Source organism: Muntiacus reevesi, chromosome 2, assembly GCF_963930625.1.
Source record: "Muntiacus reevesi chromosome 2, mMunRee1.1, whole genome shotgun sequence".
Taxonomy (NCBI): Eukaryota; Metazoa; Chordata; class Mammalia; order Artiodactyla; family Cervidae; genus Muntiacus; species Muntiacus reevesi.
Genome location: NC_089250.1, coordinates 122,855,811 through 122,881,164, shown reverse-complemented (window position 1 = coordinate 122,881,164; position 25,354 = coordinate 122,855,811). Strand labels below are relative to the sequence as shown.

General features: G+C 40.2%; 1 protein-coding gene across 8 annotated transcripts; it reads left to right on the top strand.

Annotated features, from left to right (window-relative positions):
- The first annotated feature begins 1,541 nt into the window (after nucleotides 1-1,541).
- On the top strand, nucleotides 1,542-24,936 carry NCOA4 (nuclear receptor coactivator 4). Of its 8 annotated transcripts, none has more exons than XM_065922780.1 (10): nucleotides 1,542-1,673; nucleotides 16,976-17,130; nucleotides 18,370-18,510; nucleotides 18,691-18,779; nucleotides 19,079-19,187; nucleotides 19,740-19,829; nucleotides 20,369-20,512; nucleotides 21,467-22,498; nucleotides 22,887-23,027; nucleotides 23,379-24,936. In XM_065922780.1, the coding sequence occupies exons 2-10, from the start codon at nucleotides 16,990-16,992 to the stop codon at nucleotides 23,382-23,384; spliced, it is 1,893 nt and encodes a 630-aa protein (XP_065778852.1). In that variant the 5' UTR covers nucleotides 1,542-1,673; nucleotides 16,976-16,989; the 3' UTR covers nucleotides 23,385-24,936. The 8 variants fall into 8 exon arrangements, with proteins under 8 accessions (XP_065778852.1, XP_065778846.1, XP_065778853.1 ...); XM_065922774.1 differs by having other exon boundaries at nucleotides 20,366-20,512; XM_065922779.1 differs by having other exon boundaries at nucleotides 1,652-1,670; nucleotides 20,366-20,512.
- Nucleotides 24,937-25,354: the final 418 nt, after the last annotated feature.

The following is a 25,354-nucleotide window of genomic DNA, read 5'->3' as shown; positions in this document are numbered from 1 at the left end:
AGAGTATGATGCCATATATATTATCTATAGTGAAACAGATCACCAGCCCAGGTGGGATGCATGAGACAAGTGCTCGGGCCTGGTGCACTGGGAAGACCCAGAGGAGTCGGGTGGAGAGGGAGGTGGGAAGGGGGATCGGGATGGGGAATACATGTAACTCCATGGCTGATTCATGTCAATGTATGACAAAACCCACTGCAATGTTGTGAAGTAATTAGCCTCCAACTAAAAAAAAAAAAAAAAGAGTATGATACCATTTTGGCTTCATCTGCCTGACGGTGTTCAAGATGATTTACTTTTTCATGGGCCTTTCATGGGCTTATTAGACATTCCCTCCTGTTCCTCTTTCTCCATAGCTCCCTTTCCCATCTGGTTTCTCTGGTAACTCAGATGATAAAGAATCTGTCTGCAATGCAGGAGACACAGGTTCAAGTCCTGGGTTTGGAAGATCCCCTGGAAAAAAAAAATGGCAACCACTCCAGTATTCTTGCCTGGGAAATCCAATGGACAAAGGAGCCTGGCCGCCTACAGTCCGTGGGGTCACAAAGAGTTGGACACAATTTAGTGACAACAACAACATCCCCTTCCAAGTCCCTTCATGATAGCCCTTTTAGCTTCTGCATTTGTTTCCTGTTGCCTTCTGCTGAGATAGCCTTGCCCCTTATCATTCTTGGGTGAGTTGCATAAAGCTCTATCAAAATCATTTCCTTTGCAAATCCTACCCAGATGGCTTTCCATCTTTCTGGGAAATCTGAGGAGCAGGTTAGCAGCTATTAATAGTATTGGGGACTTCTTCAAAACCAAGATAAAGATCCTTATTTTAACATCTGGTAATAAACAAACAAACAAATAAAATTCCAGTGTGGAAAATGTCAAATTGTGAGGGGAGGTGTGTGGTGGTGGTGCAAACAGAGTGATGCAATGTGGAGTGTAGAAAATTGTGTGGTGTGTGATATGGTACAAACAAATGCTTTGCAGTCAGATAGTGTAGTTTGGAATAGGGCTCTGACATTTATTTATTGAATTTTTAAAAATTGTGGCAAAATACACATAACTTAAAATTTACCATTTTGGCCATTTTGGGGTACAGTTGTGTGGTATTAAGCACATTGACATGGCTGTGCAATCATCGTCACACCGCATATCCAGAATTTTCCATTATCTAAACTGAAACTTTGTATTCATGAAAATAATTCCCCCTCCCCAAGTCTAGCAATCCATTATTCTACTTTTCTGTAGGTATCTCATGTAAATGGAACCAATTTTTGTCCTTTTGTGTCTTCTGACATTTAATTTTGCATCTGTGCGTTAAAGCTAAATAATATGTACCCTGTGAGGACATCTGGTATGAGAAAATCACTTAGGATAGTCCTCCTTTCAGAACTCGCCTTCAGCAAACGTTTCTTTCATTTAACCTTATCTATTAAACTGGCAAAAAGACTGATCAGGGGCGCAGGAAAACTTGTGCACCGTCCCTCTGATCCCTCTGGAGGGCAGGCGAGAACCTTGGGCTGACCCGGACTTGAGATCTCGCGAGACTGTCAAACGTGTGGTATGAGGCGTGGGAGGAAGGTTGTGTTCTCGCGAGAACTCTACCTTTGGGCTCTTGGCGTGTGTCTGGCGGCGGCTTGGCGAAGGTCTCTTCTGAACGTCCGGAGCGATACTCGGAGGTGGTAAGAACCGAAGTGGCCAGCGGGGCGGGAGGGCGGGCGGTCCTCCTTCCGTTCTCACGCCACGGGAGGGTCTGGGGCGCCGCGGCCGTTTTCCGGCCCGACCCGGGCTTGTCTGGGCCTGCTTTTGGAGGCCAGCTTCTGCCTAGGCTTGCCTGCCCAGAGGCGACCTTCTACCTGCCCTCCGGCCTGGGCTTGCCCTCCTATCTCTGACCCTTGATTCTCGGCCTGAGGGGTCACCTCTTTCTTCCTGCCCAGCCTGTCCTCCTCTCTTCGTCCTTGGACACACTTGGCCCGGGAACCACCAACGCCAGCCTGCCCTTCCGCCTCCCCCCCCAGCCCCGCGTGTGACAGCTCCAAGTTTTTGCTCGCTCTCGCCTAAGTCTCTTGGAGCGAGGAGGGGCCTGTTTTCCCGAACGGTCCCAGAGTATATACATTCCTAGCCTGTTGGGCGGAAACAGACAGACCGTCATTTTTTTCGGCCCTCTACCCGCCAACCCAGCGTAATTTACGCTAAAGTGCTTGTAATTCTCTCCGAAACCCTGAGAGGTAGCGCCCTTATCTCCTTTTTACATATGAGAAAAGCGACGCTTGTTAGTCCATTGGTTCACTCCACCAACAGTTATTTAATTCAACACCTGTATGTTCAGGGTGTTGAGGATATGACACTGAAAAAAAATATGGGCATAGTCCTTATTTTCATGGAACTAAATAATTGGAGCAGGAACAACAGTCGTGTCAATAGGCTTAAGTGCCACGTGGTATAACATGGGATGGTGAGATCAAGAATGGCAGAAGGCGGAGAGTAATACTTGACCCCAGAGGCAGAGCTTTTTTCGCCATACTGTTTTGTGTTGTTTTCTAATCAGGGTAAGGTTCCTTGTACCACAACTGTTTCCACTACCCAGTTGGTGATATGGACGTATATTTGTAGGGACTATTGAGTTACTTCTGGATGGGGTTGGGGCAGGTAATCATAGTTGACTCATTTCTGCACAGGGGTACTAGTGTGACACTTCTGAACTTTAAAGAACCTCAGAGTCTTTGAGGAAGACTCACTCAAATGCTACAGTGGAGTTGGGAGTGTGGTGCATGTACCTTGAGGCAAGTCACTTGCTTTGCTCTTTGAAGGTTTGCTAGTTTGCAGATTTGTTAAGTGAGATGATATATGTAAAGTCTAGCAGGGTAACATATCTTACATTTTATTTCTCCCTCCTTTTCTATTGTTCTTGGGTCCTTAGGGAAAATCCTCAAGTTTTATGATAATGTGTTTTGTGTTAAAATTAACTTCTCCAATTACCTTATTTTGGGCAAATAGGTATTTTAAAAGTGGACAAGCATGGTGAGCCATGTAGAGAAAGGAAGATGTAATTCTCTAAGAGGAAGGAGATATCTTATTTTAGAATTAGATACGACTCCCTATCCCACTGCCATTTTACTTAAAGTCAGTTTAGCTGTGCCAGAATCTCAGAAGCCTCTGTAGGGGTTTCATAACACTGCACAGGTGATTCTGATACAGATTCCTCCCCCACTAGCTTCTTGGCTAGAATTTTATGATAATTTCCTTCCCAGAGTAAGTTAGCATACTTGAAGGCATTCAGAGCAGTCATTGTTGCGAGTGCTGAACTTCTAAATCTCAGTCTCTGATTTCAAAGTTTTCTTATTTTCTTAGTTTTTGGTGACTCAGTGGCATAAATTTTCCTCTAGATGCCAAGTTTGCCATTGTGTCCCTAGGGACTATCACAGTATATGTCAGCTTAGACAGTAAATATTTGTAGAATGAGTAAGAAAAATAACAGTAAAATCTTAACATTTAAATGATCCCTTCACCATCCTTTGTGTGGTTGGAGAACACAGGCTCAGATCTTGGATTAAATCTTAGTTCTTTTACTTGGAAGCCTGTGACTATAGGTAATACATCTAACCTTGTCAAGCCTTAGTTTCCCTGTTTTAAAAATTGTATTTGTAATATGTAGGTACCTTAAAGTTTTGTGAGGACTAAATGAGATGATGTGTTAAAAAAAAGTCTTGCTTCATAGATATATTAAATAGTTACTGAATCCATTCCTCCAGCAACTATTTACTGAGCACCTCTGTGTAACAGTGAACAAAAAGATAGCCTCTGTCTGTGGGGAATGTACCTTCTACTGTTGTTTTCTGAAGTGGGATCAGAAAATAAATGGTTTCTCTGTGTCAGACTGTGATAAATACTATGGAAATAATGTTAAAATATATTAAGGGGAAGTGTGTGGAAGGAAGACTTATTTTATATAGGATAATAAGGAAGATGACACTAGGAAGAGGAGCAGGCACAGATATCTGGAGGAAAATGCAAGTGCCCTGAGGCATTCCTGGTATGCTGGCAGAGCAGCAAAAAGGCCATAGTGGCAGGGATGAGTGGGCTAAGAGGAGGGGAGAAGTGGGCAGAGGTAATGAGGTTTCTGCAGGAATCCTGGAGACAGATGAGGGTGACTTATTTAACTGATGAACTACAAAAAAATGTCTTCCTTTATTAGTATACCCATTCTCTTATCAGAAGTAATCCGAGACTATTCTGCATGCTTTATCATATATTAATTACATGTATTAATGTGTTACTTTGTAATAATGTATTACAATACATGTATACCATACACATATTAATGATTGCATGTATTAATCTTTGACTCTTTCCAAAAAAGTATACCAAGTCTCAGAGAACCAAGATGTGTTTCTATGAGGGATACACAGTGGCATGTGCTGCTAGATCAGAGAGCATTTTCTGAGTGTGACTGAAATCAGTGAATTCAGTGTCTCTGTATATGTACTAGTTAACTTGCAAGTCTTAAGTGATTGTTACAAGGGACCAACCAGTATGTATGTACGGGGTTAAATTCAGAAGGAACTATAGATTGCTGTGGCAGTTTTACTCCTCTTTTTGCTGACTTTGGCCCACTTAAAATTTCTATCAGTTTTTATTTTGGCTTTGTTTTCAATATAGGTATGTCTAAACACATTGTTGCACATAGAAGATGCAAGCAATGCAGATGGCCTGAGCTGATAAGGGGGCCAGGTTGACCACTTCTGCTCTGGTGAATTGTTTTAGTAGTGTTTCTCTGCTTGTCAGTTAGAGAAGCAGCCATATGGTCCTTCTCAGCTTGTATTCTTTGCTTGCTAAATCCTAACATTACAGTCATAATTTGTGAACTTCCCACCTAGTCTACCATTACCTGAAATCCTGGCATGTCATCCTTACCCTTTGAATTAAATATTCACTGGCAAGTCAACAAAAGGTTATCTTGAGGGTCCCTTTAAAACAACAACAACAAATTTCTGGCATGAATGCTTCATTCTGACTCTCTTAGCCATCCCTGATTCTCTTGTCATCCCTGATTTTACTTGGCTTGATTATGCAGTGAAACCAAGATATTCTGTTTTCAGGCTGAGTGTATGTTTGGGACTAAATATTCCTTTCAGCTAGCATCGTCTTGAGTCCTCTAGAAACATGACAGTTTGGTTCAGTGAAGGAGTGAATAACTGGCAAAATAGGTTAAAAAGTTTTTGCTTGTCAGTTGGTCATACACAGGAAGTTAAGTCTTTTAATACTTGAACAATTACAGATTTCATAAGAAAATGATCTTGGGGATATTCTGAGTTTTAGTTTGGCATTATTTCTAGACCTCTAGGCTTCAGAGGAGGGAAAATATTTTATCATTTGCTTGTTTCTGTCAGGAAAACCACAAGATGTTTACCATATAAAATTAGGGATAAATTATATTATTACTGTGATGATAGATAAATAACATCTTTTCCTATATTATGGCAAGAAGTTTCCAGTTGAAGATAGGGTACAGCCCTAGTTCTGAAAGCTTACGAAACTTCTGTGATATAGGCTGGAATTTCTGTGGTACTGTAAAATCAGAGAAAAAAAAATCCAGAGATGGCTGTAAACACAGTTACTGTTTCACCTTTAACTCACATATCAGCTAGTGCTTGTGAATCTGTATAGTTGGACTTTGATGGTTCTGGCATTAGGAAAGGCATTTTATATCAGAGCCTAGCCTGAAATCATAGTTTCAGTAGCAGTATCCTTGCTAGTTTTGTCTTGTTTGAAAGAAAACGGAAAGTAACAGTTATGATAGAAACAGTTCCACTTCTGAAAAACCTTTCTGAATGGGACATCAAGGTGACTACTTAAGTTTAAAGCAGAACTATACCATACTTACTGTGGCTGGTCTGAAACTGAGCATTCATTTCTCATTTAGTCATCCATCCCTTTACTAAATATGTATTAAGCCTCTGTTGAGTTGAGGGTTACAGCACTGCACAACTCCAGGGACACCATTCTCTTTAGGTCAGTTCAATAGAGCACATGGAATATGAAGGGGGCTTGGTAACGCCATGATACTGATACCAAGCCAACAATACATGGTCCCTTCTCTCAGGGACCTCTCAGACTAAGGAGGCAGACATGTAACAGTAAGGATAACATGTGTTATAGGTGTCATACTGGAAACTTATACATATTACACTTAGCCCAGAGGAGGCAGCAGCTAACTCTATTGTGTATGTTAATCATTGACTCATGTCTGACTCTTTGCGACCCCATGGACTCCTCTGTCCATGGAATTCTCCAGGCAGGAATACTGGAGTGGGTTGCCATTCCCTTCTCCAGGGGATCTTCCCGACCCAGAGATTGAACCTGGGTCTCCTGCATGGCAGGCGGATTCTTTACTATCTGAGCCACCAGGGAAGCCTCTATAGCTTAAGACTATTGCGAAATGGGATGCTTGGTCAGAAAAGGCTTAATAGTGGTGACTATGCTTCTCTGACTTAAGTATAGTCAGAAAAGCAGACAGGTGGGGAGAAGGGAGGGATCTGGCATTGCTGGCAGAGAGCGCTAGGAGAGCCAGACTGGACAAGATAAACCAGCCAGGTCTATGCATAAGAAACTGCTGTCCAGAAGATCACGGTGTGAGGGCTGCTCTGGGGAGACAGCAGGAGAGTCAGGCTGACTCTCCTGAAGTCAGGCTGAAGTCAGAAGACTCAGAACTTTATTAGAGAAATTTGGACTTTATCCTGTAGGCAGGTGGGAAACCACTGGACAGTTGTAGTTTATGCTCTTTAAATGAGATGATCTACTAATCTACTAGGAAACAGATGGTTCTCTTGTTGGGAGACAGCGAAGACATCTTGAAACAGAAGAGAGGTAAAATGTCTTATGACTTTTTCCCCTTTAGAACCTAAACATTTCATAAATATGCAAGGGCAAATAACAAAGCTTAAGGAAGTAAAAAGCTACCTGCAAAGTCTGAATGTGGAATTTGTTTACATTTTTATGATTTTTTTTCTCTCTCCAGTCTTTGCATTTGTATGCTCTTTAGTCACTTCATTATAGTAACAATTAAAGCTGTCATAAACAGAATAACACTGACTCTCAGTAACTGTGTAGCTCAGTTCAAGTGAAGGAGAGCAGGCATTGGTCAGGATCTGGTAGACAGGGCATAGAGACCACTGGTTATGTAGGTGGTGGTCAACAAATTTCCTATGGTATTCATATTGTAACTATTTTTAGGGGCATGTAAGAGAGATGAAAGTTCTTGACATTAGTCATATTTTTACAGAGAATTGCTGTAAAATACAGAGAATTGCTTCTTTCTAGCTGTTGACTTAAAGTACAAAGGGCTATCAAATTTTAACTTTAATCATTCAGAGGTATGTCTAGCTTTATTTGTATCTTCACAAAATATGCTATCCAGTGAAGATATTTTGAATTAAGAGAGAAATTGTTTTCTCACTAATTTTGGTAGTGAATGACTGACATGGGACCCCAGAAACTGTGTGCATCAAAGATGAAGCAGGCATGTCCATAGATTCTGTTCATCTGAAATCTGAGGGATACTTAATTGAGGTTGATAGTCTTCAGTGTTCACTGGCCTTTGCTTTTTGTCAAGTGGCTTCACTTCACTCTTCACTGTTATGAAACTGACTTCATGTGCATAGATGAGTCAGTCAGTTCAGTTACTCAGTCGTGTCTGACTCTTTGCAACCCCATGGACTGCAGCACGCCAGGCTTCCCTGTCCGTCACCAACTCCTGGAGCTTGCTCAGACTCATGTCCGTTGAGTCAGTGATGCCATCCAACCATCTCATCCTCTGTCATCCCCTTCTCCTCCTGCCTTCAATCTTTCCCAGCATCAGGGTCTTTTCCAGTGAGTTAGTTCTTCACATCAGGTGGCCAAAGTATTGGAGTTGCAGCTTCAGCATCAGTCCTTCCAATGAATACTCAGGACTGATTTCCTTTAGGATGGACTGGTTGGATCTCCTTGCAGTCCAAGGGAATCTCAAGAGTCTTCTCCAACACTACAGTTCAAAAGCATCAATTCTTTGGCACTCAGCTTTCTTTATAGTCCAACTCTCACATCCATACATGACTACTGGAAAAACCATAGCTTTGACTAGACAGACTTTTGTTGGCAAAGTAATGTCTCTGCTTTTTAATATGCTGTCTAGGTTGGTCATAGCTTTTCTTCCAAGGAGCAAGTGTCTTTTAATTTCATGGCTGCAGTCACCATCTGCAGTGATTTTGGAGCCCAGGAAAATAAAGTCTGTCACTGTTTCCATTGTTTCCTCATCTATTTGCCATGAAATGATGGAACCGGATGTCATGGTCTTAGTTTTTTGAATGTTGAGTGTTTTTTTTTTTTTCTGAATGTTGTTTTTTTATTTTTTGAATGTTGAGTTTGTTTTTTTCTTTTTGAATGTTGAGTTTTAAGCCAGCTTTTTCACTCTCCTCTTTCACTTTCATCAAGAGGCTCTTTAGTTCCTCTACACTTTCTGCCATAAGGGTGGTGTTATCTGCATATCTGAGGTTATTGTTATTTCTCCTGGCAATCTTGATTCCAGCTTGTGCTTCATCCACCCTGGCATTTTGTGTGATATACCCTGCATATAAGTTATGCAGCCTGATGAGAATTCATATTTTACAGTAAAAATAATTGATTTAAAAGGTGTGACAAGGCTGTATAGAATTTTGTCTTCGACCTGATTGGATATGCAGACTATAAGGATTATCTTCAGAGAAAAGGACATCAAACTAGAGTACCATGAGCATTACAATCATCAGACAGGAAGCACTTAATATGTGCCAGGTACTGTCCTAAACATTTTTTTTCTCTCTTTATTTTTTTCCATTTGTTTTTATTAGTTGGAGGCTAATTACTTTACAATATTGTAGTGGTTTTTGCCATACATTGACATGAATCAGCCATGGATTTACATGTGTTCCCCATCCCGATCCCCCCTCCTGCCTCCCTCTCCATCCCATCCCTCTGGGTCTTCCCAGCACACCAGCCCCGGGCACTTGTCTCATGCATCCAACCTGGGCTGGTGGTCTGTTTCACCCTTGATAGTATACTTGTTTCAATGCTGTTCTCTCAGAACATCCCACCCTCGCCTTCTCCCACAGAGTCTAAAAGTCTGTTCTGTACATCTGTGTCTCTTTTTCTGTTTTGCATATAGGGTTATCATTACCATCTTTTTAAATTTCACATATATGTGTTAGTATACTGTATTGGTGTTTATCTTTCTGGCTTACTTCACTCTGTATAATGGGCTCCAGTTTCATCCATCTCATTAGAACTGATTCAGATGAATTCTTTTTAATGGCTGAGTAATATTCCATAGTGTATATGTACCACAGCTTCTTTATCCATTCGTCTGCTGATGGGCATCTAGGTTGCTTCCATGTCCTGGCTATTATAAACAGTGGTGCTGGGAAAACTGGTCAATCATTTGTAAAAGAATGAAACTAGAACACTTTCTAACATCATACACAAAAATAAACTCAAAATGGATTAAAGATCTAAATGTAAGAACAGAAACTATAAAACTCCTAGAGGAGAATATAGGCAAAACACTCTCCGACATAAATCACAGCAAGATGCTCTATGACCCACCTCCCAGAATATTGGAAATAAAAGCAAAAATAAATAAATGGAACCTAATGAAACTTAAAAGCTTTTGCACAACAAAGGAAACTATAAGCAAGGTGAAAAGACAGCCTTCAGAATGGGAGAAAATAATAGCAAATGAAGCAACAGACAAAGGATTAATCTCAAAAATATACAAGCAACTCCTGCAGCTCAATTCCAGAAAAATAAATGACCCAATCAAAAAATGGGCCAAAGATCTAAACAGACATTTCTCCAAAGACGACATACAGATGGCTAACAAACACATGAAAAGATGCTCAACATCACTCATTATCAGAGAAATGCAAATCAAAACCTCAATGAGGTTTACACGCCAGTCAGAATGGCTGCTATCCAAAAGTCTACAAGCAATAAATGTTGGAGAGGCTGTGGAGAAAAGGGAACCCTCTTACACTGTTGGGGGAATGCACACTAGTACAGCCACTATGGAGAACAGTGTGGAGATTTCTTAAAAAACTGGAAATAGAACTGCCATATGATCCAGCAATCCCACTCCTGGGCATACACACCGAGGAAACCAGACCTGAAAGAGACACGTGTACCCCAATGTTCATCTAAACACTTTTTATATACCAATTCATAGAATTCTCATTGAGTTGACCCATTATTATTGTCCTCATTTTACAGATGGGGAAACTGAGGCATAGATTGGTTAAGTGACTTGCCTGAGGTTACAGAGCATCTAAATGACAGAGCCAGGTTTTGTACCCAAATGGTGTAGCTCCAGAGTTCATTCTCTCAACTACTCCGTATTAGTGACTCTCCAGGTAGGGCTTTTATTTCACTACTGTATTCCCAGCACCTAGAATAGAGCTTGGCATCTGGTTGGTGCTCAGTCAATTTGTTGAATGAAAAGCATCTATGAGCATTAAATACAGAAGTGGACTGAGGCCATGTGGGAGTGTGTGTGAGAGACAGAGGGACACCGGGGTACAGGTAGAGGTATGTCACAGATGTGAGGAAATGTCAGAGCCTGAAACAAAAGCCGAGACCTGAACTTTAGGCTGACAGTGGTGATCTCAGAGGGAGTCACGAACTACTGCCAGAACATTCTAATAACAACTTCGGAAACCTTACTGACCCACGTTTGTTATTTCTTTGTAGTGATTAGCAGCAAAATCCTTAAAGACGTCTTGACGATTTGGGGTGTGGATCAGGGTGGACGCAGAGGCTAAACGCAGGAGCAGGTGGGCCGCGGAAAGGCTGGAGAGGAGCCTCCTGGTGTCTCTCGAGGCTCTGCCGGCTGGCTTCGCCCGGAGTGGCCGGTGGCGGTGGCGCCCAAGCGACTCGGAACCGAGAGTCTTGTGGGAGACGGGGTGGGGCAGGGGTGGGGCCTCCTCGGGCAGCAGAGGGGACCCAGGGGGCCTCCCGAGTGGGCGGAGCCTCCGGCCCCGCCCCGCGACCGACGTGCGCGCTCCCGCCCGCCCGTGGGGCGCTGCCAGGCTCTGGCGGGGCGGGGCGCTGTCTGTGGGCCCAGGGACCTTTCTCACCCCGGTCCCTGATAAAGCAGCGTCTTGCTTGCTGGGCAGCTCGCGCGCCGGGGCCTAGCTTGAGAGGAGGTATGTCCGGCAGCCCAGGGCCGCAGCGGGAGCCCTCTGGATGGGCTTCCCTGGGTGGGCCGGGAATGGGCCCTGCTGTGCGCATGCGTACTGATCGGTACCGGTACCTGCTCTGAAACAGAGTGAACGCGAGGCTGCGGCTTCCCGGGAGGAACAGACGCAGGCTTTTTTGGGCAACTGTGCTCCTAGAAAGTGTTGGGGAGCCTGGAAGGTCGCATGTGTCACTGTTGCTTTTGAACTAGAAACGCCGTACTTAGCATTAGATGGTAATGACTAATATTGTGGTTCGTTTTCAGTTTTTGCTTCGGAAAGTTGATGTGCTGGGATTGGTTGCTTATAGTTACATGTATAAAGGTGGAAAGATCTGAGTGCAGTAAAGTCTGAAGTGTTAAACGATCTTAAAATATGTTGTCGTGAATTTGTAATTCTCTTATTTTGTGCGTTTCTTCAGGCGTTAACCTTTACTTACATGCTTTAAAAAATTAACGGAGATTAATCCTGAATTTCAGAAACTGTGGGCTAGGATGCGAGACGTATATATAACCTTTGAGTTAATGATTTGTGATACTAAAAAAACAAACTTTTAGCTTTATTTTTTTATTTTTTTTTTATTTATTTTTTTTTTAACCTTTAGCTTTAAAAACTGACGGAAGAAAGAACCCATTAAGAAATGTGTCAGGGTAAAATTGCACGTGGACTATTAGTGTAAATTTTTTTCTTGAAAATTTGTACATATATTCTGATATATGTTGTCTCAGCAGAGATAACCAAATGAACCATTAGTATTCTAATTTAGTAATTCATAGAATATAATAAGTACCTTATGGGTCTTTTAGCAATGATTTAGATGCTAGGAATATAAGTGAAAAATTGACATCTTTTTTGGAGAGGAGAGCAATTTGGGAAGGAGCCAGTGAGACCTGGAAGATGCAGTTAGAAATGATACAAACCTTCTTTTAGACAGAGGATGCAGAGTGGTTGTGATAAGATGTGAGGTAAGATCTCAGGGCTCTTGCTCCTGTCTTTAATACTTGGAAGTGTTTTGGTTATTCTGAGCCTGTCATGACATGCTGTTTATTTTTGTTAGCATTATCTAAGGAAGAAGGTTATGAAAAATTGGTTTTTTTGAGGATTATGAATGGACTGAGAGTCTTAATGGAAGGTGTTCCAGTAGTAACCCATTGGAATGTTGATTTTAACCTCCTGTTGGCAAATAAAAAGAATATATGGGTGATGCACTAAGGAAGAACAAACTGGTCAGGAGAAAATTCAGGACTTGACCCTAGGAACCCTAGTTCTAAACCCAAATCTTCATGTTACGGCTGTGGTGACCCTTTAGATAGGTCATTTAAACACTCTGGGTCTTTGTGGCATCATCAGTGTAGTGAGAGTAGTCTACCACAGAGATGCCTAAGGTCTTTCTAATTTTAAATTGTGTTTAGTATTGGTCACAAGAGGGTTATAACTCTTTGGAAATTTTATGGTTAAACCATGTGACAAGCACTTAGCTTCATTTGCGGTTTAGTTGCTCAATTATTGTTCCCTGTCCTTTGGATTTCATAACTAGATTTGTGCAGAGTATTGTGCAAATATGGCATATATAGTTTGTGGAACTCTTCGAGGAAAGAAAATGAAAGTTGCTCAGTTGTCTCTGACTCTCTGCGACCCCACGGACTATACAGTCCATGGCATTCTCCAGGCCAGAATACTGGAGTGGGTAGACTTTCTCTTCTCCAGGGGAGCTTCCCAACCCAGGGATCGAACCCAGGTCTCCCACATTGCGGGCAGATTCTTTACCAGTTGAGCCACAAAGGCAGCCCTTGACGGAATCTTGAGGGAGAAGGGTTTGGGGGTTCCTCTGGCAGCAGAAGGGCCTAGTGGGCCGTCCGAGTGGTGGAGCCTACTTTGAGGAAAGCTCTATGTTTTTCCTGGAACTTTATTTATATGAGGAATGTGTGTATTTCTCCCATGATCTCTCTCCTTCCCCAAAACCTCGAACAGAAATCCTAGAGGCAGGGACATTTTGGAAAGCACTTAAACTTTTAACTTGTCTCAAACAAAAACACCCCACACATTTAAGGCAATACTTTTTTTTTTTTTTAAAGTCAATCCTCTTTTGAAGGTAGTAGGGCAGAGAAGTGTGTGTATACTTGGTATATTAATATACTAGAGGGTTTAGACCACTGAGTTTTTGCCATAAAAACAGCTTTGCTATATAGTGAGCGAGTAGGTGGAGAGCTATGTTGATTAAACAAGTACCACACCCTGACCGCTAAGTCTCTGAGGTAGATATTGTTATCTGCACTTGTTAATTAGAGCATTAGGTTCAAAAAGGGCACACGGTTCAAGGTCATAGCATTAATTAATGGCTAATTGATTCTGAGTCAGAGCATTGTCACTTGAGAGCCTTTTCTAGTTTCAGTGCTTCTTTCTACAGTCCAAAGGTAGAGATTCTGAAGGTCCCTATTAACTCAGCTAAGCCTAATTACAGAAGCAACCAAAGGTTAAAAAGTACGTGGCTTGGGTTAAGCGCCTATAGGCAGATATTATCTCAGTTTATCTTTATTGCAGCACTTTGTATTAATAGCTACTGTTGTCTCCATTTTTCTAGAGGAAATTGTGGTCCAGAGAGGTTAAGTAACTAGCTCATGGGTCTCAAGGTTGCAGATGTAACTGGAATTCTGGTTTCTCAAGCCTCAGAATAATCTCTTCAACATCACACTTGCTACACTGGCTCTCCAACCTGAAAGAAATAAATTGTTGAAATTGACCATATGGACTTAAGATAACTCACACAAGTGTCTTTGAATGTGACAGTTAAGGAATCTAGCTCTGGCTTCACCTTACTGTGGTTTGAATTGACCTGTGTGGTAGAGTTCTTGATTTCAGCTCTGAGGGTTTCCTCCTCACTGCAGTACAAGAAGACAAACCTTTGCACAGCTTCTTTCTTGGGATCTAGGCTATGGAAGCTGACTACCCCGTGACTGCTCCACAGGAAGAAGGAGGGTCAGAGCCAAGGGCAGCAAAGGGACAGACATCTCCGGGTTGGGTGTAAGAGAATGAAACAGGTTTTTTTTTTGAAACAGGTTTTTAAAGACTCTTACTCTAACCAGGTGACTGCTTTGAAGGATAATGCTCATTTTATTTTGAAAAGAAGGTGGGTAAATATGTGGCAAAGAATCAGTTTTGTAACTTTTAAATCTCATCCTAATTTGTATACATAGCTAATAAGGCGAAAATCCAATTTGTGTATTTTTGCCATATTCAATTCTTGTTAGGCGGGGTGTAGTATTTGTGATTGCTTTGAGAAGGCCTACTTTTCTACATTGTTATGCATTTGAATTTGTTTCCCACATGATCTAGAGCTATGGGGTTTTTTAACATTGTGAAGCAACATTTTAATGTTATTGCTTAAAATTTACACTGTGCTAGACATTGTGGCATTCTACATAAATGGTAAGGAACTAAGAGTGGGAAATTAGGCAAAGGTGAAAGTTGTTTAGTATATTTGAAAGCTGAATATGCTTTGCATGTAACTTACGTGCAAAGTAAAGCAGCTTGTGGTAATGAGGTGACATTCTGCTCCCGAATAGGAGCCAGCATTTTACCCACATTTGGCAGGTTCCTACTGTGTGCTCTGAGTGTACACTAATGGGTGTGTTTAAAACAGGGCCGCTTACAGTGCAAAAATGAAAGCAGCAAAGTAGCTACAGCTAGTGTTTTAAGGGGTAAAAAAATCTCCAAGGGGATTCCTGTCGAATCCAGTTAATGAAGCCCTTCCATTTTCAGAGATGATTATAGGGAACCAGACTGTGGCAACAAAATAGCAGGGGGAAGTTAGAAAATTTCCTGAATCTTTCTGTTATTTTTAGTAAATCTAGTTCGTGAATGTGAATTTCTTTTGCTGAGGTGGTCAGAAGTGAGCCTACTGAATTTCTTCCTCCCGTTGCCTTGTTTCTGAGGATGGGGAATCTCGCTGCATTTGGCCCTTCTCAGGTTCTAGCTAACCAACCACCTGGCGCTAAACTTGCGCTTGAAGATGCAGGGGAGGCCAGAGTTCTTGCGTCTCACAGGAGCGTCAGCCGTTTGCAGGACTCTGCACCGGGTAGGCTGCTGCTCACCTGAGAGCTGGCTGGCTTCTCTGCGAAGGTCGTTTCCTTCAGGATTGTTAGGAAAGTTCTTTTATGGGTTGCCTCAGATATCTGCTATTAGTCCTTCTCTACTCCTTTTGGGTCATTCTGAACAAGGCTAATTTTATTTAACAGGTCTCCACATATTCCAGAATAGTAATCTTGTTGTCCCAGAGACTTCTCTTATCTAGACTAAACAGCCTCTCTTCCTGGAGAAATTTTTCATGGTTTTGAGGCCCCCCCCCCCCCTTTTTTTTTCCTAAGTGCCTGTTTCTGAAGTTTGTTATTCAGAGAGAAATTTCAAAATTAGTCTAATAAACGTGGAACAGATTAGTCCTGTGGCAAATGCTATGCTTTCGGTAAATATAGTCATATAGTAAGTAATTTTTTCCTTGAGATCCAGTGTACTGCTAACGCATATAAAGCTTGCTTTCAATTAAAAATCTCCATTCTTTTATAAATACCATATCCTAATGCATGTATACGGAAATCTAGAAAAATGGTTCTGAAGAATCTATTTACAGGGGCAACAATGGAGAAACAGACATAGAGAATACACTTATGGACGTGGGGAGAGGGGAGGAGGGGTGACATGTATGGGAGGAGTAACATGGAAACTTACATTACCGTATGTAAAATAGATAGCCAACTGGCAATTTGCTGTGTGGCTCAGGAAACTCAAACAGGGGCTCTGTATCAAGCTAGAGGGGTGGAATGGGGAGGGAGATGGGAGGGAGGTTCAAAAGGGAGGGGATATATGTATACCTGTGGCTGATTAATGTTGAGGTTTGACAGAAAAAGTTCTGTAAAGCAATTGTCCTTCAATAAAAAATAAATTAAAAAAAAAATCTCCATTCTTTGAAAAACATTTCCATTTTGGCCTCCCTCATTCAAGTAAAAACAAAAGCTGCATTTTGCTTTACAAGATTTAACAGCTCTGTAGAGCTTGTCTTGAAATCTGTTTTTGTCATAGCCCCATGTTATCTCCAGCTTTAATGTCTTCTCTGTTTTCATCCAGGCAATTAGAGGCAACTGTTGAGTAATTGGGGAAAACAGGGGCATACCTCTAAAAACTTAACAGCCTGGTTTTAATCCATTATCTTTTGAGTACTTTGTAAAACATAATTTTATGATTCAATTTAGTTGTCCTGTTTTGCCCATGTTTACTTTGTCCACAAAGGTAGTATACAACCTTGTCACAGGTCTTACTGTTGTCCAAATATATCATGTCTACAGCATTGACTTGACGGGCCAGTTTAGTAAAACTACCCAAGAAAGAAGTAACTTTGGATTCTAAGTAAAAAAAATTACTTGGAATCCATCTAAGCCCATGCATTCACAGGGCCTAGTGAATCCATGCTGGGCTACTGTGATCACGACCTTCTTTTTCTCAGTATTTAGAAACTATCTCTGATTTTAGATTTATCCAGGATAGATAGGGAAGGATGACAGTCATGGTCAGGGGAGGGGGGTTTGGTGCGGCGAATAGACAGGTTATATATATTTAGGGTATGCTATGTGCCAGGTCCTATGTTGGAAGTAATGTTAAATAGTCATGAATAGTAACTGGGAGTTGGTTGGGGGAATGATTGCAAGATGTTTGGTTGTAATTATAGTGTAATTTGGATTTTTTTTTTTTTAAAGGAACAAGGTGCAGAATGAGTACCTCACAGGACCAGAGTGGCTGCTCCACTAATAGAGAACCCCTTTTGAGGTGTTGTGATGCACGGAGGGACTTGGAGCTTGCTATTGGTGGAGTTCTCCGGGCTGAGCAGCAAATTAAAGATAACTTGCGAGAGGTGTGATGTATGCTTTTCTTTTCCTTTGTCTGAACTCTTAGTACAGGTCTAGTTAGAGCATAGCCAAGGGATTGGCTTCTCCAAACCAAAAAGTTTTTATCCCATGCCTTGCATTATCCGCCTGAAATGTTGGTGCTTTTGATTCCAAAGGGGAAATGGAGCAGATGTTAGAAGAATCTAGAAATTCTTGTACCACCTTACAGAGTTCAGTTTAGCCTGCATTTTTGATTGCTCCTGTCTGTGGTGCCTGTGCCAAGCACTGCCATCACCTAAAAAGTAGCAAAATGAATGAGCTCAGCCATTGAACTGGTCGGTTGTGTTCCTGGTGCACAAAGGATGGCATTTCCACATCCCCTGCTGTCTTTAATTTGGTATTGGCATGGCATGATTCTGTAAATGAGTTAGTTGTTAAGAGCAGGCCAAGATGAAATCTGTTCCTTCTATTGGCCTAACAGCATTCTGTTGGTGAATTGGTAGACCAAGTATTACGTGACTGAAATACTATTTTACTGTACCTGAAAAGGTGTTTTGAAATATAGTTCCTTATGTGGATTCTCATGGGTAATTCTCATGGATAAATCATAAATAATACAGCCATTCAGATTTTCTTCCATAGGATTTTTGTATTTATCCCTCTTTTGCATCACTGTTTGTACTTCCAGAAACAGTTAGTTAATAATTTTACGTAAACTGTCTACCCTAATAGTCCTCTGGCTGTTGACACGTAGTGGTTCATCTCTTCACGAAATTGGTCTGCTGTAAATGTGTTGCTTATTCGTAGGGTGAGAAAAGAGATAAGGGCTAGCTAGTTACAGTCTTGTCTTATTCCACTGATGAATTTGTAAAACTATAGGTTTTTAAATTATGTGGAAAACATAGGGGAATCAGTATTACATGACATATCCTTGTATTTTCTTTTTACTTCTTTAGGACACCCAAAATAAACCTTATCCTCTTAGAAGGAGGGGTATTGAGGGTTTTAGAGTTTAAAGATGCTTTTATGGCTGAAAATCTTAAACTGGGTCCACGGGGCTTTGATTGTTCGATGGGTGGGCTTTGGAACATTCAACCCTGAAATTACAGGCAAAATTTTAAGTGTATGCATTTTTCTGGGGAGGTACTCCATACATGTCATCATTGGATAATCAGAAGGATTTGTGACCCCCAGAAATTCAAGAACCTTACCATTCTGTGGGAAACACTGTTCTTTGGTGACGCTGACATATTTACGTTTCCTAGGTCAAAGCCCAGATTCACAGCTGCATAAGTCGCCACCTGGAATGCCTTCGAAGCCGTGAGGTGTGGCTCTATGAACAGGTGGACCTCATCTATCAGCTGAAAGAGGAGACACTTCAGCAGCAGGCCCAACAGCTCTACTGGGTAAGATGACTGCAAGGCCGTAATATGGTTTCTGGTTTCCAGAGACTGTTTTTTCTGTAATGAAGCATTAATACAAATCAGATAAAAATCTAATCTCAAGTGTTATTTGCTATTTGTTAACTTGGAAACACTTGGTACTTTTCGGATCATTGTGGCTCTGTGATTTCAATTTTCTTCTAGTTACTGGGCCAGTTCAATTGTCTTATTCATCAGCTGGAGTGCACCCAAAACAAAGACCTAGCCAATCAAGTCTCAGCTTGCCTGGAGAGGTAAAGACCCTTTTTGTGTGTTTTGATTTTGGCTCTTTGACTTTGGTGTATTAAAAAGTCACTTTGAAACTCTTTGCATGACTTGGATTTAACTTGGTGTTAAACTTAATGTTTGTTTGATAATATCATCCTGCTTTAAATATTTAATATCATACTTGGCGGTACATGGTTAAGTCATCTATCCTTGGTTGAGTTACTCAACCAAACTTCAAATAACTCACAATTTGGTTTTTATTTTGGATGAATTTGAAATAGATATTTCTTTAAAATAGCCAGATTTTGTTTACTTTTTTCTCCAGATTGGGCAATCTGACCCTCAAACCTGAAGATTCAACTGCTTTACTTTTTGAAGCTGACATAACTGCCCTGCGCCAGGCAATCACCACATTTGGGTCTCTCAAGACCATTGTAAGTAATGTTCATCTCAGAAGGTTCATAGTGAGCTTCTCAGGTCTGTGGCCAGACAGATGGTCTTAAAAATAGCACATTTTCACTAGGCAAAGGGACTTTGTTGAGAATTTGGTAAGCTTTAGATACTTAATGTTCTGATTGAATTTATAGAGCATTAGGCTGGTAGTGCTTGGAATGTATTATTGACTGATTGGTTATCTCTGGAATTCATCTTTGTACCTCTTTAAATACTTTTGACTTATCTCTTAAGAAATTTATGGGTTGAATGGTCTATAAGAGTCAAATACCGTCTCATCTGGGTCTCGTTAGTAGTTGTAATACTGTTGGTTCTGGCAAAGGTTTCTTCTGTGAAGATAGTTATGTAGTAGATAGAGAATTCTCAGATTTTGTAACTACTTCTAGGTCACTGAATTTAGTGTGAAGAATATTTATTCTAGTGAACTGTAACACTTTGCTTAGTACTTTTGAAATTTAGGGATTACAAGTTCACTTTTTTGGTATGAAAGCATAACATTAGTAAACACAACTAATTTGCTTTTTATCTTATAGCAAATTCCTGAGCACCTGATGGCTCATGCTAGTTCATCAAATATTGGGTCCTTCTTAGAGAAGAGAGGCTATATCCCATTGCCAGAGCAGGTAAAGTGTCATTTTGTTTCTGGTAACTGAGTTATTATTTGGCTTATATTTCTTTAGGGTTTTGATTATATCACTTTTTTTTTTTTTTTTTTTGGCTATCATTTATTTGTAAAAAGGCACCAGTGGTAATAAATGAGTTTATACTTCCCTTGAGACTGAATGTCAGAAATTTAGAGGTTTTAGAGATGTTCAGTAAGAAAGTAATTGTTATCAATTAGTTCATAAGAAATTATCATTAGCTCTGTGATTGGATTGGTTCCCTTAGGGATCCTTCTGTTTATCACTTACTTCTGAAGGCAGTGTGAGAAGTGTGAATATAGGGTCCTAAATGTTTTGAAAAGTTTTGGGTTGAGAAGCTGATTTCCAGCTGTACTCTTTGTTTTGTAATTGTGAGAATGGACGCTTAGGGAAATCGTTTGACTTGTGCAAGGTCAGCACCGAACCAAGATTAAAGAGCTTGGGTCTCCTGTTTTTCTGGCAAAGTTTCTTCTGCATTTGACATTGCCTTGTTAAGCAGCAAAGTATTATGTGATTAGCAGAAGTCAGCATCCAGCACCACAGCTGTCCCTCTCAGTGAATGGCTCCTTGGAAGTAAACCTGCCGTTGGTCACCAGGCTCCATACCTACCCAGCACCAATCTCCAGGACTGGCTCAACCAAAAGCAGACCTTGGAGAATAGTCAGGTGTGTTGCTGCCTTTATTGTTTCTGAGATAGGGTTAGTTATTAACTGATAGTATGTCTTTGGTTTTTAGTTCTAGTCTGGGAAACATATATTTTAAAAATAATATTTTATTACAATAGTGACAACTCTGCACTGTAGATTAAAAGCTTAGGAAAAAACTATATAAAGAAATACACGCTCGTAATCCCACATGCAGAAACTACCACTGTAGCATTTTGTTTATGCATACATATACTTGCATGAATATATTTCTGTCATTTAATTTCTTCCATAAAATCACTCATAGTATATAGTATTTCATTGATTGGCTATAAACTTCAGTTTTTCTGAATATAAATAAATTTCTTTTGCATGTTCAGGAGATAATTATTTATATGCATTCTTGATTAGTTCTTTAGGAACGAATTCTTAGAAATTGTGTTCCTATAGTTCTGCAGATCCTTTAAGGCTTTCAACACATACTGTCGATTTGGGTTTCCAGAAAGTCCATACCAGTTTATTTACCTTCTTCACTAAACATCTCTAACAGTGGTAGTCATTTACAAGTTTCTTTCTCTGAATTAAACACAAAAGAATAATTTTACTTTTTGAGTTTCTTAGGTTACTAAGGAGATTGAGTATTTTTTATGTTTATTAGCCAACTTTGATGACTTCTCTAATAATATCTATGGCTCATTTTTGCCTTCTTTACTCATAAATGCACATGTCAAAACTACTTCTCTCTTTTCTACAAGATATGCTATAAATGCTTTCTTCTAGTTTGCCTTTTTAACTGCAGAAATTTAAGTTTTAATATAGTTATATATTTTAATATCTCAGAGAAATCCCATGTCTTTTGGCTACGTATACTTAAAAACATTTTGTAGTGTGATAAATATAAGTAGAGCTTTTATTATTGAATTTCAAGGCAGTCATAATATTCTAGCAAAGTAATAATGTGTATTTCTTGTGTAGACATCTGCTAGAGCCTGCAGTTTCTTGAATAAAGTCTGGGGCAACCTAAAGGGTTTGGAAAACTGGCTCCAAAACAGTCAGCAACAAGAAGTTTCTGAAAAACCAAGTTACCAAAAGTCTAACAGCTATTCTACTACCAGTTCTTACTCCATTGAAATTGAAAAGGTTGGAGATCTAGAGCCTCTTGATCAAGATGAGATGGATCTCTCTGACTGGCTGGTAACTCCCCAGGAATCCCATAAGCTTGAGAAGCCTGAGAATGGCGGCTGTGAAACCACCAGTGAGAAATTTAAGCTCTTGTTCCAGGTGTTCCAGGAGTCCTACAATGTGAATGATTGGCTTGTCAAGTCTGATTCCTGTACCAATTGTCAGGGTAACCAACCCAAAGGTGTGGAGATTGAGAACCTGGGCAATCTGAAATGCCTGAACGACCACTTGGAGGCCAAGAAACCCTTGTCCGCTCCCAGCCTAACTGCTGAGGATTGGCTTGCCCAGAACCATCAAGACCCATATAAAGTAGAGGAGGTCTGCAAAGCCAATGAGCCCTGTACAAGTTTTGCAGAGTGTGTATGTGATGAAAATTGTGAGAAGGAAGCTCTGTGTAAATGGCTTCTGAAGAAAGAAGGAAAGGATAAAAATGGTATGCCTGTGGAACCAAAACCTGAACCTGAGAAACATAAAGATTCGCTGTTTGTAAAGAACATGTGGCTCTCTCCATCCAGAAGAGAGGCAGCAGAACAAGCTAAGGCACCAAAGGCAGTGGCTTCTTCTAGAATTGCTGATTCCTTCCAAGTCATCAGGAACAGCCCCTTGTCAGAGTGGCTCATGACCCCCTCACACAAAGAAGGATGTCCCAACAAGGAAGTGCCTCTTATAGAGGACAGGGGTAGCAAACAAAAGCTTACAAGCCCCTTGCCCAGTGCCTGGTGTCCCTTTAACACAGCTGACTGGGTCTTGCCAGGAAAGAAGACAGGAAATCTTAGCCAGTTAGCCTCAGGAGAGGACAAGTGGCTACTTCGAAAGAAGGCCAAGGTGAGCCAAGATATTAAAAAAGCACCATTTGAAGTATATTCAATAGATTTTTATTTTCTTAATCTCAAACCTTGCAAATAGACCAGACCCGTAACTATCTTAACTGTTAAATATGGCTTAAGTATTAATTTTTGTGCCATGTTAGCAACAGAACATTTATGATTATTCATACTGAAGTTTGTGTGCATTTTCTATGCCCCAAATCCCCATCTGGCCTATTTTATTGCAATTTATGGGAAAGATTAGGGGTAGAGAAAATAGTTGTCACTTTTGCTCTGTTACTAGAATTCACATCATTCTTTATAGACATTAGACTGTTTGGAAGATGAATTGTTGGTATCATGCCTCCCACTTGTCATATAGCAACCCACCCTTTGTCTTGTTGCAGGAAGTATTACTTAATTCGCCCCTACAGGAGGAACACAACTTTCCCCCAGACCGTTATGGCCTCCCAGCAGTTTGTGATCTCTTTGCCTGTATGCAGCTTAAAGTTGATAAAGAAAAGTGGTTGTATCGAACTCCTCTACAGGTTGGTATATGCCACTAGTGTAAATATTACAATTTTAGCTGCTTATGATTTGTCTTATATATGAATTCAGTTTGCTCACCGAACTGTATTTCGGTTAATGGTTTGTGTATTAGGTGAGTATTAGGTGAGGTGGGAAAAGAGAGATCATAGAAACTTCGTTTCACTTGAACTTGCTCCATGAAATCACTAGGACATACTTGAAAGTGACCTTTCCAGATGATGTCGCTGTCAGAATTTTTGGAGCCTGTGTGGTTTCTAATAGCTTATTGAGAAATGAGAGCTTTAAAGTGGGAAGACATTTGCTTTTAATCTTACATTGAAGTGACTTTTTATGTGAACTTTTCTTTACAGATGTGAAGGAATCAAGTACTAGTCAAGCAAATTTTCTGCAGATTATCACAAATCCATGAGCTGAGTGACTGTGGCTTGCGAAATCATTGTCTCTGGGTCTGATGTAGTTCCTTTCCTCCCCAGTTTTGAACTAGTGAAGAGAAATTAGTCATCAAATTATGAATTACTGTGTAAAAGAAAAAGGCGATTTGTTGATGCTGAGGTGATTCAGGTTCCTTCTTACAGAAGTATTAATTTCACCCCTACGCTAGAAATGCATCTTAGTGGGTAGGTCTTTCTCATAAGCCTCCATGGCTCCTTAGATTGGGTTGTTATTAGAAGTACATTAAAACACTGTAGTTTTAAAAATGAAATAGTTCTATAATCAAAGTGTGTTGATGTATTCTAAAGCGAGTAAAATTACCTGAGCTTTTGATTGGCAGTCTTTGGATGCTTCCCTTATCGTGGGTTTTCTTCCATTAATGAATTCTTCTATTTAATTAATATACTATTGTATTGTATATCATTAACCTTGCCAATATAGTGTTTTTTTCTTACCAAAACACATTGAGTCTTGGCAATTTTTGACATTTGTCACAAAACATTTTAGCTTAGGTGCCAGATTCTACATTATTTTTCTTCTTTTGAAAGACATTCAGATTTTGCAAGACTGTCTGTATTTCCTTCTCTAAATGTTGTTATGAAAGAAGAACATCTCTTTCAGAAGGGCTCCATATTGCTTGAAGCCTATACTCAAGAGTAGTTCTAGCCTCTTCCAAAATATTCTGAAGAACTACAGGCAGCAGAGCCCCCAGTGCTGACTAATCAAAAAGCAAAGTATGTTGGAAATGTAGTACTTGAACTATTCACTTCCTAAGTGTTATTGGTGCATCCTGTGTAAATGGAAGCTGAACTTGACACCTGGTGCTTTTAACTAGGCATAAATTAAACGTCCGCTCACTGCAAGCATAGCAAAGCTATACCTCTAATAAAAGTATAATGCAGTGACATTTTAGGGAATAGGAAGTTTTGAACACTTGTGCCTTGGGGTGTTTATTGAAGCTTTATGAAAACTATCGATGTTTCCTTAGTATCCTTAAAGTTATATCCGTGCTTTAAAAAAGTTTCTCTGTAGGAGAGAGATGGTATTTATAACCAGGTTTTAAAATTCTCTAAAATGAGACATCTTAGCTGCTTTCCACTTTTAAACTATTAAGCCACTCAACTTGCCTGTTACTGGAAATACCTTTAAAGTTTGTGATGTGGTAATCTAGAAAGCCCTTCTGGGGAAACTTCACAGTCCCAGTGTCATTGCCATACAGCTTCACTAGAGTTCGTTACCACAGCTGAAAGGAGCCTATTACAGTTCTTCCAGACACCATTTAGAACTTTAAAGGTGGTGGGTAAAAACTTAAGGAGCTTTTCCATTATCTTAGGTTGCAGGAAACTTTGTAGTTGAGGTTTAACACATTGTGTATCCCTAAATTAACATTAATCACTATGCTAATGAGTATGTAAACCATTCTTTTGCATTGATGCATTTTGTACCTCCCTCCATTCATTAAAAGCATAACAGCCATATAGTTGTCCTGTGTATTTGTAAAACACCTTGTCACAAAGTTATATGAATGTGGTATCCTTTGGTTACAAGTACAGCTGAGAAACACTTAGAACATAAAAAGTTCTTATATTCACTTAAAATAAAATGTTTTATTACTCCTGAATTAGCAAATAGGTATGTTTATGTTATTACTATCTGCTGTTGTCCAGTGCTTTCTGCCAAATTCCTAACTATGTGCGTTCAAAAAGGCTCTACTTTACTTTCTCTATAATCATAATAGCCACCAGTTGTTTATTATGTATATATGTAACCTGGAGTGCATTATTTGATTAATTTCATTTCATAATGAGAAAACAAACTCAGAAATCAAGTAACTTGTCCTTCCTTTGTTTAGCTTTCCCAGGGCTTCCTTAAAAACTTTCAGCTTGTGTCTATG